The sequence below is a fragment of the Episyrphus balteatus genome, chromosome 2, assembly GCF_945859705.1.
Source record: "Episyrphus balteatus chromosome 2, idEpiBalt1.1, whole genome shotgun sequence".
NCBI classification, from domain to species: Eukaryota; Metazoa; Arthropoda; class Insecta; order Diptera; family Syrphidae; genus Episyrphus; species Episyrphus balteatus.
This window is the reverse complement of record NC_079135.1, coordinates 39,427,281-39,444,676: the sequence shown is the minus strand read 5'-3', so window position 1 is coordinate 39,444,676 and position 17,396 is coordinate 39,427,281. Positions and strand designations below refer to the sequence as shown.

The 17,396-nt window shown below is 29.2% G+C and overlaps 1 protein-coding gene across 2 annotated transcripts in view; it reads right to left on the bottom strand.

The window, feature by feature from the left end:
* LOC129909011 (carbonic anhydrase 2) overlaps positions 1–11,180 on the bottom strand; it is a 52,374-nt gene extending 41,194 nt beyond the window's left edge. Inside the window, exon 1 of one of the 2 annotated variants that reach the window (XM_055985922.1) lies at positions 11,083–11,180. In XM_055985922.1, the coding sequence (XP_055841897.1) occupies positions 11,083–11,098 (16 nt within the window). In that variant the 5' untranslated portion in view covers positions 11,099–11,180. The remainder of the gene's footprint in view (positions 1–11,082) is intronic. The other variant, XM_055985924.1, reaches the window with a different exon arrangement.
* Between the last annotated feature and the right edge of the window lie 6,216 nt (positions 11,181–17,396).

Here is a 17,396-nt window from a genome sequence, read left to right as displayed (position 1 = left end):
GTATTGGAAAAAAAACTAAAAAAAATCAAAACCGGCTATGGTCACCGGCAGTTATTTGTGTGCGAAAAAATAGGTAAGTGGAAACTTCTTGAAATAAAGTTCTTATTTCTGCATTTTGTTGTTCGGAGCCATTATTTAAGAAAAACATTTTTTTGTATACATAAAGGTACATACCTAAGAGTTTTGAATTTTGAAAAAAAAAAAAAAATTGTATGCCATTATTATTATTAATCCATACATCAAAATAAAATAAAAAAAAAAAAACAACAATCACCAATTCATCTTCAAAAAGTTGAGTTTTCAAAGAAAAAAAAAATTGTATTTTTAAATCCAAATTTAATATTTTTGAAATTTTTCTTAATTTGTAAATAAAGGTAAAAAAGTTTTAGTGCATTTTCTTAACGGCTTACGAAAATGTCAGAAATAAAAAAAAAATGGTTATATCACAGTTAAAGTTAATTGCGGTTTAAAAAAACATTTGTTTTTATTTCAAAAGCAGAACCTTAGGTATTTGCCATAGCTTAAATATTTATTTTTACTAAACCCGTTAGATCCATTTTGGATAAAAATAACTTTTTGCATTTTTATTATTATATATATGAATAGCATGTACCGATAATTTTTATCCTAAACAAAACATTCAATTCTTTCTATAACATGTCTTAATTTTAACTCGAGTTTGATATTTTACGAATCTTAAACTTGCCCTATTGCACCTACACACTACACATATCGAAAGCGAAAATGTAGCTGGAAAATAAAATATAATTATTTTAAGTGAAATTCACTTTTTCTGCCTTAAAATACCCTCATAAAAATATATTTTTTTTTTTAAAGATGAATCAAAAACATATTGTTATTAATTTTACATACATACAGACTTGTGTGTTTGTCTGGATTTTGCAAGGAAGGAGTTTAGCCAAATTGTGAAACAACCGAAAAAGAAACCTGAAGACCTTTTCTGTATTAATAAATAATGTAACTATTTTTAGCATTTCTTACGAATATAGATTCCGGAAATAACTTCCTTCCACTCTCAAAAAAAAAAAGAAACAAACACAACTTTTGATCTAATAATTTAGGAATCTTTTTGAACTGAACTGAATAAATAAAAACATAAAAAAAAAAAGTTACTTCGGCTAAGAAAGTTATATAAAGTTCGATGAATTTTCCATTCCAATAATACGAGTAATATTATTCGTATAAATAAAAACAAAATCACTAGACAGACACAAACTTGCAAATATTACACCCTACTGCTAATTTAATAAAGAGCACTCATATAATATTGACTAAATTATAATATATTCTAGGCTAAAAGTTTGTTGATCTTTTGTAAGTGAATTGCTTATAGACGAGAATATTTTGTTTGCCAAATATAATTATATTAAAAATCTATTTTTTTTTTTTTTTTATTTAGAAAATATTCCGTTGGTCAGCCTTAACCCTTTTTTTAACAAGTCAAATTATATAGCTGTAAATTAAATTTTAATAGAGGAAAAAAATTGAATTAAATGAAGGTTAATTTGTGTGTTCCCAACTAATATAATTCACATGCTAAATGCTAATAGCTGCAAAAATCATACCAAATGGTTTTATTTAAAAAAAAAAAATGGTTTATTATTCAATTTGTTTTGATTGCATGTGGAAAAAAAATCTATTTGAGAAATTTTAGGCAAATTGTTAAGCTTGTTTTGTAGATGATTCACTTTGCAAAAATACAAAAACAATTTATAAATATTCGGACTTGTTTGTTTTTAAAGTTTTTAAACAACTGATTTTTTTTTTTGTTACTGAAAAGCCTTGAAAGAACTAAGCCCACAAACCACACAATTTATTAGTTACACTCATAATAACAATCTATTTCATCGTCAACTCTTAAAAGTTTCAATATAATATTTATTAAGTTCAAGTTCAAAAACACACTTTTTTCCTCTGCTCAATAAATTCAATTTCTCTATTTAAAGTTATGAACCACTGCTCCTTGTTTGTACAAATAGAAAGGATATAGTTATCCTTGAACTTCTTTGCAAATACTTTTTCTAAAGTTAAATTTAAAACTTTTTGCTTGTTCGTATTCTTATTTACCAAACAATATTATCCGCACAATTTATTGAATCCCTTCGAACACCCTTACCTTCTTTACGAGCACAGTCTGACTATCCGATTCAATCGATTGACGTAGGTACATATTAAGTTTAAGAAGCTGATAAACGAATTTATGTTGTGGACGATAAACTCCTAGAGATATAGTTTTTTTTTTTTTTACTACAATATTGCATCTCAGTATTGAACTCTTTCTTCCTTAATGTAGCCTCTGCTAAGCGAAGCAAACCCAAACATAATGCAATAGGATGTACAGTCAAAGAAACTGTAAGAGAGTTAGTTCTTGGAAGTGTAGCAATGAAATGAAACTTTGAATTTTACAAATCGATTGCAGAACAATTTCCTGTTGAATGATTTTGTCTTGGTTGAGTCCTTTTTTTGTTTCTATAATTAAATTTTTTTACTTTGAATGAACTTATCAAACAACATGGGGTGAATAAATATAAAAAAAAAAATAAAAAAAAAAACAAAAAAAATATAAATAAAAGATTAATTTATGTCAAGTTGTCATGTACATAATCGTTTCTCTCTCTCTCTGGGAGATTTTCAAACAAGAAAGTTGTAGTTAGTTTAGAAAGTTCCATTTCGATATTACTTTTCAACTACAAACCTTTATCATAATAATAAAAAAAAGTTGAGATTTATTTTTTTTCATATTCCTGGAATATTGAAAATAGAAGGATTGACGTAAATATTTGAGTATTTATGTTGTCTGTAATAAACAGAGATATGATTTGATTGTGGGTTGGTTGAGAATATCGGAATTTGAATTTACATAAATCGAAATACTAGTGAATCAAAGACAAGTTTTTATTTTATTTATAACATTTAAGTAATGGGTGGCATTTTCAAATGAAATATTTACAAAGGTCATAAGGGTTTATTTCATTTCGTATGTGGGAATTTTAGAAAAAATGTCAATCATTGGATTAGAATAGCCTTATTTGACAAAACACTGTGGGCTAATAGTCTACTTATACAATGCATTGATTATACATGGTGGTGAAAAAGTTATGTCATTATGCAAGTTTGTTTTGTTTTTTGAGATTTTATCTCCACAGAGTTGATTAACTTACGGAAAAAAATAAGAAGTTCTACCAAGTGAGGCTTTACTTAATCGAGAACGTACCTCCTTAACCGAAACGAGAAAGAAAGCTTCAGCTATCTGTTAAAAATATAGCACTGACTGACCAATATGTACCTTTTAATCTATCATTTCCCATTTTTCCCGACCTGTTATAAAAAGGTTGAAACAAAAAATTAAAACATTCTTTAAAGAAGCATGTCACATATTTGGATACATAACAAGTCTTTAGAGAAGAGGTTAATTAAATTACCTTTTTGCAATATAAAATTTCAAAAAACATACAAAAATATTTGGTCCTATGCTTTTCCGAAGAAATTATTTTTTGACACGTAAGAACAAAAATTTTAAAAAAATTATCAACCCGTTTAAAAAAAAAAATAATTTTTCAAGAAAAAATGTTTTTTTTTAATTCAAAACTAAGAGTTTCGAAAATTTTTAGACAGTATGATATTTGGTACTTAGACGGTTCTCTTAAAAATGTTCCTTGAAATCGGCTAAGTCGTTTATGAGAAAGTCAGAAATAATTCTAAACAGGTAACAGGGTTCTCATTTCACCTTTTTGTTATTTTTTTTACAAAACAAACTTTTCGGTATGGACATGGCATCCATGTTGGATGCAAAATTTTTTTTTTATTAAAAAAACAAAAACCATTTGTATATTCTAAGCTACATTTTAAGACCATAACCATTAACATTGGGTGCGGCGTTCTTATGCTATAAGCGTTTGAAGGTGGCCATATTTTTCAAATTTTTTCAAATCTCATTTTCTCCGCTTTTTTTTTTAATATTATTTGACACACCTGCGCGTCAACGTAATTTAGGACAACACTGACGCAATAGTGTCAATCGTGTGATAGTCAATGTTTTATGCATTGACACTGTGAAGGTGAACGTTGACGGTGAGATGACAAAGAGAATATGGATTTTTTCTTGACGTCAGAGAGTCAACGCGTTGTATGGGAGGCACACATTTTAAGTGAGGTATTATAAAACAAAAAAAATTAGAACTTTTAGAATTCCATGATGTGCCTAATTTAAAGAAAACCCACCACCTCGTTTAAGCAGTGGAAATGTGTACACAGATGTATGCATAGACACACGGATGCACAAATTGACGGGCGTCAAGGCGAAAACCACTTTTCTTAATTTTTTTTTTTGACACGGAACCAATACAAGCCAAACATAAACTAAAAAGATTTGAGCTAGAAAAAACTTACAGCAGAAAAGAAATACTTCAAAATTAGTCTTATATTTTTTCGTTGGAGATGGAGACGTTAAAAAAACCTAAAAATAATTGTTTTTTTTTTTTTTTTAAGAAATTATTATCTTGTGTTCGGAAAAAAATGTTCAATCTTTCAAAGAAAACAATTACCTATTTATTTTTTTTTTAATTTTTTTTTTTTGATAATATTATTTTTGATTTAGATATAATAAAAATAAAACTAATCAAGAGCTCTCGTACAAATATTTCCTTTCAACATCAAATAACCAAATGAATAACATGATGGAGACTCCTAGCTAACCTTCTTAAATAGTCTTTTTATGTTACTTAGACCCATTTGCTGAAACGAAACTTTAATATTTAAGTAGAACGTAAAATCTTATTCCCTACTTTGTCTTATGTAGAACTTAAATTCTTCAGTTTTGTTTCAGCAAACGGCTCTTAATAATTTTCGTTTTCTTTAGCTAAACTTCAAACTTCTGCAAATGAAAATCTGTTAACCAATATTCTGTAAATGATAAAAGAGAAATTGTATAATAACAGTTTATCTTCTATCCTTTACAAAACGTTGGTATACCTACAGAATTTTGAAATAAAGAATTTTGCATTTACAGAATTTAAAAAAACTGAATTTTGGAATACAGAATTTTGGAATCCGAATTTCGGCACATAAAGAATTCTGACCCCAACCCGTCATAGTCCATCGCTCTAACCATTGCACCGCGGGGTTCTTTGTGCCCCGTCTTCCCCTAAATAGAATAAAGCGATGCAAGTTTCATTCTTTTATCGCAAAGTGAAAACAGACTGCTTTTGTTTAATTCCTATCAACCACATTTTACTGAGCCATACAAAATATCCTTAAGCTGAAAAAAATATTTTATTTAAAATACTCAAAAATATTTAAAAAAAATTCCAGGTTAAAAATGCTATATTTTCAGACTAAATTCGTATTATTAATATAAATTATGATGGGTTAATCCTTTGAGTCATGTGTTCTATATCTGATGGATGTACTTTTTCTCTTTGAAAAACCCACCAGCGGCAATGATAGGTTAACTGGTATGGTATTTATTGGAACCAACAAAAGGACTTTATAAACCCAATCCTTTGAAGATGCGTCTGTGTTGCTAGTAGCATGAATAATGTCCCATTAAAAAAAAAAGCAAAATATCATGTTGGCATATTGGATTGATATTTTTTTTTACAGTAACATAGTGAATGGAACGCATAAGCCAAAGAGAAAAACACATAGAACAAATTGCGAATTTTAAAGAGAATAATGAGAAAAAAAGAACAAAAAAATACTTCGATACAAAAATGTCAGCCATTAAAATAATGAGCATACACTTTTTCAAAGCATACATCAACAAATAGGGAAGTTTTTTTTTTGCTGTTGTGTAGCCCAGCACTATATTTGTATCGGTACTTATGGCTAAGCTTGCAATAAAGGACTTTAAAAGGACTTCATGGGGAAAAAATAAGAGCATTTCCCTACTTAGAATTTTAATATGAGATCATAGAATATTTGTTTTTTTTTTTTTATGTTTTGAGTTGTTGTTTGTAGCGGAATCAAATTTTGTATTTTTATTGGTTTTAAGGCTTCAAAGTCAAATTTACAAGAAAATATAAATTGGATAATGTAGTCGCAAGGACGTTCGTTTTAAATCTTTTTGCCATAAAAAAACAGATAGTTGGTCACCATAAATATGCTTATGCATTTTTCAATGGAAAATCTATTTCATTGATGTTGCCTTGGTTGTTTTTGTAACAGTCTCTTTTTGAATGCATCTCTTTTTTAAAACTGCAAAAACTAGATAAAATGGATATTCTAAATTAAAATTCGGATGAAACTGGAATATGTACATGTTTCAAAGGCTTAAAAGACAAGAATTACATTGACAGTCTTTTCAACCACATACGAGTCTTTAACTTGACACTTATTCATTCAAATTTATATGCCCTCCCCCCCCCCCCCCCCCATACAATTTGAATTTTTTCTTTTTATTTGTATGTAGTACTTTTGTACAAATTCCAATGTTTACGGAAATTATTAGTTTCCACATGGTGCGTGACAGTAAGTAACGTATGTACATTAGTTTAATTTTTTTTTTGTGCGTTTTTAAATTGATATTGATTTTCTTTTGTAGATATATCAATTTATCGAAATTGCAAATTGAATATTAAAAGGGATGATGATTGGATGACACTAGACACATGGATTTAATTTATGGTCAAATAGTTTAAGTTTGCAAATTATTGCTGAAGTCACAAGTGGTAACGTTATAGATCCTCGTGATATTTAAGTCTGATTGGAACATTAAATTTTTGATCAATGAATTGTTGAACTTAAAGTTTGTTGGGAAACAAGGTGAAATAGCAACGAAAGAAAAGGGCAATACACAGTGGTGGCTTTAATGCTTTTTGGCATGATCATTTCTTGAGAAAAAAATTATAACATTTGGTACACTGAAAAATGAAAAATACAAAAAAAACAGGCATTTTTATAAAATTCAAAATGGCAGCCAGAATAACTGATTAAATAGAATAATAGAAAACAAGCTATAGAGTATATAAATAGAAATTTAGTAAGATTGATATCAAAAAGGTTTTGTAGGTATGTATTTTTCATTCTTGCAGTGATGCTGCCTATATGGATTTAATTGATATTGAAGGTTTTGAATGAACAACAATAACCTGTGTTTGTTACCAACAAGTTCATATGCTGGAGTTATGACTATTTCAAGGGTACCAACACGATCATAAAACTTTTTGAGGTTATACTTCTTATGGGACGGTGCGTATGAAAATTTGTTTTTTGACAAGAATGTCAAAGGGATTATGACGCGACGCCAACTCCGAGACAATTAGGCAGCAGGGCTGTCGTTTCACCTTTATAGTTGGTAGCAGTATTTAAAAATGCAGTACGCCCCAGTACGGTTGAAAAAAAACACACAACACGTGGCAAGTTGCATGTTTCATGTCGCAAATTGCATGGCAAGAACCATGTGGCATGAATCATGGTGCAAGTGCATGCGCAATGTGGCATTCAATATGCAAAATGTGGCAAGTTGTATATGGCAAGATGTATGTGGCAAGTAGCATGGGGCAAGTTGCATGTGGCAAGTTGCATGTGGCAAGTTGCATGTGGCAAGTTGCATGTGGCAAAATGCATGTGGCAAGTTGCATGTGACAAGTTGCCACAAAAAACAAAAACAAAAACGTAAATATTCATTTAATATACTGAGTGAGAAATATAACTTCAGTCGCGTGTACATGTGTACACACACTCTTTTTTTTAGTAGTGCTAAGTCACTTTATGCTGAACAAGCTTAATTCAACAATTTAATAAAGTCCAAGTCCAAACTGACACATGTGAAAAATATTTAAAACACTTTTTAAAACCTATTTATTATACTTTGTATTGCATTTTTGTGCAATTAGCAACAATTTTTACGAATTTCTTATCAATTTCCGTAACCATAGCAAAAAATTACATATTTATTTTTTTTTAACTGTTGAAAAAATTCAAGGTTAACTTCTTTGTGAAAAAAGGCATTTTGAAAATTTTCCCCAAAATATTTCGAGTAAGACATCAAGCTCTATTCATAAAAAACCAAATGTTTTTTGGAGGTCTGCTTTCCCAGTAATTTACATCCAAACATTTGTTTTCTTACATTCGGAGGCAGATATCTGTGGACCAAAATCTCGAAACAAGCTTTAGTTTACAAATATGAGTACACAAACAACAAACATAAATTATGTATTTAGGTAAAAAAATTAAAAAATTATTTTTTTCAGATTTTCAAAAAAAAAAAAATCAAGGCTGACCCCTTGCCGAAAAAAATGCATTTTATAAAATTTTCTCCAAATTCAACAAGTGAGACATCAAAAGAAAGGTCTCATGAAGCTGTATTCATAATTAAAACAAAATGTTTCTTTGAGGTCTGGTTGCTGAGTTATTTGCATGCAAACATTTTTTCCTATATCCGGAGGAAGATATCTGCGGGCCAAAGTCTCGAAATAAGTTTTGGTTTACAGATATGAGATATGAGATATGAGTCAATTTACGTAAAAATAATTACAAATTTATTTTTTTTTACATTCCGGAAAAAATGCAAGGGGTACATAAAAAAATTACATTTTAAAAAAATTCCCTGAAAATTCATCAAGTGAAACATCAAAAAGCAGGTCTCTTCAAGCTCTTTTCATAAATGAAACTCAAGAGTTTCTTTGAGATCTGGTGCTGAGTTATATTTTATTTGTATACACAGGTTTCTTTAATACAAAATTTCTCATGGGGCCCTTGTCTCCGTTGGAGGCCCTCGAGCACTGTCCTAGATATGAAGTCCCTTTTTGTTCATAAATCAGGCCCCAATGCCCATAAGTCTATAGAAGTAAGAAAAATCACAACAAAAACATTACTGTTAAAAAAAGAGCCAAGTTCTCTTGTATTGAAATTATGCTGGCACAAAAAGTACTGAGATGTAAAAGTGTACCAAGTTCTAAAGTTTGGGTTCATATTCGTATCAATAAAATTTTGATTGTTCTCTTGACAATTTTTCTTAATTATCGATTTTTAAAGTTATTTCAAAAATTGCCAAGTAAACAATCAAAATTTTATTGATACGAATTTGAACCCAAACTTTAGAACTTGGTACACTTTTACATCTCAGTACTTTTTGTGCCAGCATAATTTCAATACAAGAGAACTTGGCTCTTTTTTTAACAGTAATGTTTTTGTTGTGATTTCACTACTTTTTGCAAGGTATGGCTGTAGAATATAAAATCTCTATATTTGATGAAAATTCAGTGAAAATGGGTGGTTGCCACGCCCCCTGCCTGAAATTCTCAAACTTTAAATTTTTTCCTTTGTGTAAACTACCAGCTCCAACATTCTACCAAATTTCAAGATTCTACGACAATCAGAAGTGCTCTATAATATTTGATGAAAATACAGCGGGAATGCCGGTTGCCACGCCCCCTGGCTGAAATTCTCAAATTTAAAATTTTTTCCTTTGTATAAACTACCAGCTCTACCATTCTACCAAGTTTCAAGATTCTACGACTATCAGAAGTGCTTTATAATATTTGGTGAAAATTCAGCGGAAATGGGCGGATGCCACGCCCCCTGAATTGAAAATCTCAAATTTTCGATTTTTTCCTTTGTATACACCACAAGTCCTATCACCGTGTAAAATTTCAAGTTTCTACGACATCGGGAAGTACTCCATAATTTTGATGATCTGTCAGTGAGTCAGTGAGTCAGTGAATCAGTGAGTCAGTGAGTCAGTTACGGTTTTTGCGATTTTTGAAGCCCTATATCTCAGTAACTACTCATCGTAGGAGGCTGAAATTTTGTGAGGTGTTTGGTTTCGACCAGCTCAACAAATGTAGTGAGTTTGAAATTTCTAGCATCTTTGGTGTAGAAGTTAGAGGGGGGTCGAAAATGGCCTGAGTTGTTTCCTGTAAATAAGGGTGTAGTGCCAAAGTTGCTAGAGAACTTGGCTGGGCACTACCGTGCCCCTTGATATCTTCAGGTTTTTTCTCAATACTATCCCAAAGATTAAAAATAAATTCCTGAATTAAGTCAAAATTGTTCTAATCCTCTTTAAATGAAAAGTTAAGATACACAAATGTCATTTGTCCATATTTTTCATAAACAAAGTATTTTCAGAATAAAAAGTTCATAGACCTTCAAAGGGGTTAGTTAACCTTTGGGAAAACAGAAATCATTTAAGTAATTCATTCTGTCAATCTATTACCATTTTACTGTCCCTCTTTATTACAATAAATCTTTTCAATAGTCCCGTTTATGTTTGCAAAAGTTGAAAGTGATTTCTAAGAACTTAAGGAATCCCTAAACTGTTATTAATCGTACAAAAGCCAAAAGGGCTTGGATTTAAAAAAAAAAAAAACATTTTTCAATTTCAAAGGAGATTGATAGATAAGGAAAAAAGTAAATTGTACCAAGCCTTTGGGGATGGTTTCCATAGAAGTTAGACATCAAGTTCAATAAAGGGTTCAATGTCATAAAATATTCTGCAGTAACAAAGTAATTATGAATAATTTGTTAAAAAAGAGTAATCACTTTTTTTTTATGACTGAACTCTTAATGCCAGCACAAAAAGAGGATGATGAAAATAGTGAAACGAGGTCGGTTGTTTTTGGAATGTTCACTTAAAATTGTCTTTTTTCCTTACAAAAATCCTATAATTGCCACCCTAGGCTAAAGGATATTTTGTTCTTTTTTTTTTTATTAGAACGTCACATGTCGTTTTGATTCTCAACCTCAATTCTCTGGTTAAATGGACATAGCTATAAAGCTGATTTTTTCTTTTTAATTTTCTACAAAATTGATTTGTGGAAAGGGTTCTCATTGTTCGAGTTTTTACATCTTTTTTTTTTTCTTTTTAAATTTGAAAGTGTATTCCAAATATTACTTTGAAGTATATTCTGAAGAAAATTAAAACGTGATTAATATTCAAAAGGGACACACTTTTACAATGGAGAGTTAAATAATTGTTTGTCTCAGTCTCAGGTGGCTTATTTTTATGACTTTTAACGACAATTCTTTCAGCTTCCTTTTGTGTATATTTTACATTATTATCATTTAATGTAACCCCTTCAGGTTTGTTTTTAAGGGTGATGAAGCCTTATATTTACTTACTCACGTTTAGATTCATGGGTTGTTGGGTTGTTAAGCTCTCTCCAATTTCAACAAAAACGTTCGAAAGCAGCAATTAGATATGCAAATTCTTTCAGATTGTTCTTCGATTTCCTAAAAAAAAAAAAAGGAGTAATATCATGATCCTTAAGTATCTAATTAGTTTGAGGGTATTTAAAGCTATGAATTGTTAAAGATATTTTAATTGGAATGAGGTTGAATCGTTGGAAGTCGATTAACGATGAATTCATAATTAATTAACTTTAACTAAAAGATTTTTTTAACAAAGATGTTTATTCTTCTTGGAAATCCCTAAGAAACCTTTTGAATAAGTTTAAAGAAAGATAGGATGAATAAGAATTTTGACAAATTTCTAAGAATCATATACATTTTTCCCAGAAAAACTCGTTAAATAGAAAATGGACTTGCTGTTTATTCAATATTTTACATTATTTTTTTTGTTATTTCTATATTTTTTTGTAAATGATGCCACTGATTAATTTTGTTTTATATTATTCATAAGAAACTTAAAAATTTATTGCCAAACAAATTTTAAAAGAGAAAAGTTATATTAGGGTTTGTGATGAATGACCAAAATCCGTAATATCAAAAAGAAAATCCCCCAAGCCGAAATCCCTAAGACAGAGCTGGATAAAGACAAAATGTCCAGGAAAAAATCTCAAAAAAAAATCTCCGAAAGATAATTCCAAAATTTTCACTCGTATTTAATTGTAAGTTGCGATAAGCTACCGCAAACATTATGCTTGGTTCAACTTGCTGTATATTATCATCATGGTTAAGGCACACGAATGTAGGCCAAAAAAACGAAGGTTCATATCACGGTTGCTTACACTATTTTTACTTGCGATATAGGTACAATAGGGCAAGTTTAGGATTCGTAAAAAAAATCTAACTCGAGATAACAATTATACATGACATTACGATGATGGAGAATGCCAAAAAAGTGGGTCCGGCAATTCTGTCTGTCTGTGTGTCTGTCTCTATCTGGAGCTGCAGCCTAAAGGAGTGAAGTGATTTTCTTCAAACTTGGTAGTTAGCAGTTTTTGAGGATTCCCTAGAGGGGAAATTGAAATTTTTTTTGTATGACCAAAACTAACGGTACCTGCCATATAACGGAAATAGAAAAGTTAATTTTTTTCAAAAACAGCTCTAACGATTTTGATTAAAATTTTTGTGTGTAGTATTACACTTAAGACCCAACTTTTGAAATAAAAAAATATTTTTTGTACCGTTATTAACGGTACCTGTCATAGAACGGTTTTTTTTTTTTGTTTCTGAATATCTCGTTCAAAATTAACCTTTTATACAAAAGTGTTTTAGTAAAGGTAATATTAAAATTTTAGAAAATTTTGAAAAAACGAATTTTTGGATTTTTAAAAAACATTTCAAAATTTTTTTTTGAAAATTCAATTTTTTGAAAACGGATGTATGAAAAATTTTGAAATTTAGTTTTTATGTGTAAATTAATTATTTCTTCAAAATGGCATACCAACTTTTTTTTTTGAAAAATGTTAGAAATTTTTTATATATAAAAAATTATTTTTTTAAAAAACGGGTACTACGATTTTCGAAAAATTTTTTCAAAAAATACATTTTTATACAAGTAATAAAATGGCATCATTGGTTTTTTTTTTTAAAACATCATTTAAAACGGTTTTCAATTAATTTAAAAAACAGATTTTATTTTTTTACACTGCCTATGAAATTTCTTGAAAATATCAAATTTTTCCTGATTTTCTTGAATAAAAAGCTTTAACATTAGAGTTACTTTTAGCATTAGAGCAAGTACGTGCGACCCCAGTAGTGCATTTTATTTTTTTGATGGTTTCGGTTTTAAAGAGGAACCTTTATGATTTTAATATTTTCGTGTTTCGTTCTGATTTTACTTTGAATTACAGTTTTTTCATCATTCTATACCGTTTTTGATTTGCTAATTGGAGATTTTTGGGAGTTTGAGAGAAAAAATGATTTATTGAAGATTTTGTCCATTGGGTGCCTTTCCCCATGGAGATTTTATCCATGGGGTCAAAAAATTTCTGGAGATTTTATCCGATTGAGATTTTTTTTTCTTGGAGATAGTGTATGTCTCCCATTATATTATTCTTTCTTTATGCTTAAATTTTTTGATATATTAAAATAATATTAGAACTTTTAGTTCAAGGGGCACCAATATGGATAAGAAGTTACCAGTAAGTAATGAGATAATGCTTTGAATCCAAGCATGAGCTTTTTAATTTGTTTTTAATTCTTTGAGGATTCATTTAATCTACTATTTTTGGAAACTTATATTTAACAATCAAAGTTTTTTTCCGTACTGAAAAGTTTATTTATCATTTTCTTTGAGGTTATTTTTTTAAGGAAATGATTTCAATAGATGAAGGACATAGTATTTATAAAACTAATTTAAGTTTATTGCACATGATTTTAGGACTTAGAGAGATGTTTTTTTTTTAATCATATTAGTTATCTTCGAAAAATTAAATTGACCTAACCGAAAGCTTCTATTAGTTAGTGCTGTAAATTTAATTACTTTGTAAATTTATTTATAATAGGAATAAATAATAATAATAAATTAACTTTTATATCACACGTGTCTCATTTTAATCGATGCTGGTTTATAATTGTTAAAAAAGAAGTTAATAGATTTAGTGTTAAAACAAAACCTATTATACTTTATACACATCATTAAACTTTAAATAATTTGAATAATAAGTTTCCCTTAAAAAATAAAAAAAAATCCTTTCTTTAGTTTTACATAACACGAAAACTTAAAGTTAATATCAAATGTCACACTCTAACGGTAATATGTAACACAAGTCAAAGAAACAATATTGAAAATATTGGTTCTAAAATGCAACTTAATACTCTCATATTCTTTTAATAACTTATTTTTTTTTTTACTTGGATATAAAATTTGTTCACATTCCAAGTTGTAAATTTTTTTTAAAACGGCATAGTTTTCTATGCCCAACAAATTTTGAAATTTAGTATATTTATTGAAACTCGCACCAGATTTTTTTACTTCAGAAATTCAAGTTCATATTGTTTGAATGGAACGCGTCAAATTCAGAGTTTTCGCAAGCTCGACTTAATCAATGTTTTATTTTTTATACATGGTTTACTAAAAGTAATGGTTCAAAGGAAATAAGCTAATAGGTAAACTTAGGGGTTCTCAGAATTTTGTGATTCGTTTATCCCAAATCCTTTCAGTTTTCGATTAAATGCAGTTTTTGTCAAATTTAAAACTTCCCTATTTTGAAACAGTATTTTGCTTCCCTTAAATTGATTTTTTTTTAAATCATTCAACAAAACATTGGTTAGTAGTAGGAACAATTTTTTTTAATTCTGCAATGTTTTTTGGCTCAGTATTCTCTAACTGTCCACCAGTTACAAAAAATTAAATGAAAAATCGGGCTTAAGCAAAATAATAAAATAATTATTATTATTTGATTTTTGAGGAATTTTTAAGAATTTAAAAATACATATATATTCATATATTTTTTCGAAAACAATGTCGAAAATCTTTCGAGTCATTTAAAAAAAACCTATTTGACGTTTAAAAAAAAGTTGGTATGCCTGTTTTATGAAAACATAGATACATAAATCAACACTTAAAAACAAAATTTCAAAAAAATTCTTGTGTATTTTTACTTGCGTATAGGTACTATATATTATCAAGTTATGCATTCGTACAAAAAAAAAAGTTGAGATAACATTTTTCCATGACACTACGATGGTAGACAATGCCAAAAAAGTGGGTCCCGGAAGTCCGTCTGTCCGTCTGTCTGTCAGTCTGTCTGTCTGTCTGTATAAGGAGCTACAGCCTAAACGGATGGACCGATTAATGTCAAACTTGGTATGTAGCGTTATTTGGCGACTCTCCAGAGGGGTTTTTGGAATTAATTTTTTTGGACCAAAAATAACGGTACTTGTCATATACGAATTTTAGTAAAATTGAAATATCTCGAAAACGGCTCCAACGATTTTGTTTAAAAAATTCAAGTGTTAGTTTTAAGCTAAGGTTTTTTTTCTAATGAAAATTTTTTTTTTTGAAAATCATTATTAACGGTACCTGCCATAGAACCGTTTTTTTCAAATCCAATTATCTCCGAAACTGCTTATTCGATGTCAACGAAACTTTTTGTGAAGAAGCATTTATGTAATTTGAATATAAACCAAAAATAAAATTTCCAAAAAAAATATTTTTGGATTTTTAAAAAAAATTTGAAAATTTTTTTTTGAAAAATCAAATTTTCGAAATTTTGTTTTTAGATGTTGATTAGTGATTTCTACAAAATGGCATACCAATTTTATTTTAAAACTTTTTTTCCAAAAAATTATTTATAAAAAATTAGTTTTTTAAAAAACGGCTCTAACGATTTTGAAAATTTTTTTTTCTAAAAATGCACCTTAATATATCAATCAAAACTTCATACTTGTTTTGGAGGGCAATTTAATTTCAGATTTTATTTTATTTTTTTAAAAAACGAATTTTATTTTTTTTTACAAATTTCTATATAAAAAGTCTTAAAAATTTAAGCAACTTTAACTCTAAGAGCAAGTTCGTGCGACAAAGTCGTGCATTTTATTTTTTTTTAATTTCAGCAGTATCGTCTTATCTGTCATGTTATAATCATAAATCATAATCGTTTGGCCGTTTTTGAAATAAGTAAGGTTCCGTTCCAACACGGTTAACCACCAAGTTTGTAGAAAATCGATCCTGCAGTAGCGGTTTAGGCTGTAGCTAGAAGTATGAATATACAAACAGACAGAGAGAATTGGGGGACTCGGTTTGTTAGTTTGTAAATGATTTATTGAAAGAAAAAAAAAAAAGAAAATAATAAAAAAAAATCATCAATTCAGTTAAAATGAATAGGAGTGGAAAACACGTACCGTCACACTTGAAATAGCTACAATTCCAGCTTTAGCACTTTCATGTTATTTCTATCAAGCTACTATATTGTATTACAAAACTTACTATTATACATAGCATTATTGCCTATAAACTATAGTTACATAAAATCTAAAAATAACCAGTCATATTCTGTCAAATGATCTCAGGTATATTAATAGCCTCTTTCTACAAGAAAATAACCATTCTTTATTATGGTAAGTTTCAAAAGTAAATAATGAAAATGTTTTCCACACGAATTAAAAAAAAAAATACATTCACGTGTATCGAAAGTTTCGCACGAGTTGTTAAGCAAAATAGGGCTAAAGGGTTTTCTCAGAAAAAAAGTTAAGTTTTCTTTTTATTTTTAGAAGCTTAAACTCTCCTAACTTTAAAGTTTCTTAAGACTAATTTTATATTTAGCTTTTCGTAATAAATATGCCTTAAAACACCTGTAAGGAAAAAAAAAACAAATTAAGGAATCAACAGGCTAAAAATATGTTGTTGTTTTTCTATATTGAAACAATCAATTTTATTTACCAAAATCCAAAACACAAAATACCTTAAACAATATCCACAAAAACACACAATCAAACATAAACAGTTTCATTTACAGAAAGAACAAAGAAAATATCTTCACAGTCACACAAAAGTAAAAAACAAACATCCCATAACGTTTGTAAATTTGTCAAATCCCTTATCAGTTGCAGAGCCTCTCTTCCAAACAGTGGGGTGTCATCGAAATATACGTAAATCATCTTTATGCCACTTAGCTGCAGGTAAACTGTCTTATTTGTAATAACGACAAAACCAAAAAACAACAACACACGAAGAACCGAACCGAAGACGTATAATATTACCAAGTCTACTTTATGTGTATTCACCCACAAAGCTCCGCAGAATCCGATAACAGACCATCATCTCTTCAAAATAGAGAACAAAGTGTAGCTTTTCATTCATAGAATGTGTCCTGTGGATTTCTGGTATATTCACGGTTTATTGCAAATATACACTCGTATGAATGAATTTGCCATGCTTTTCGTATAATATTATCGTCATCATAGTCCTTGGCCTCCGCACATCTCCAATATAAACAGCTACACTGAGCACGCCATCGTAACATTGCCACAGCCAGTATAACAGTATGAAGCATCCCAAGTTTCGAACTTCTTGTTTTGTATACGATACTACCTCCTGTTGGGCTTATTTTCTCAATTCGCAAGGATCTCATCTCTATCGTTTCCATCCTGTCGTTGTTGGGTGCTCGTTTACGGTTATTCAGTTGAGTTTTGGTTCGCTTCCAGTGCGGATGCAAAAGGACCATTTAGCAAAAATAATAATAAATTCTGCTAATTTTCTATAATAAAAATTCTGCTAATTTTCTATAATCGAGTTTTTGAAAGTC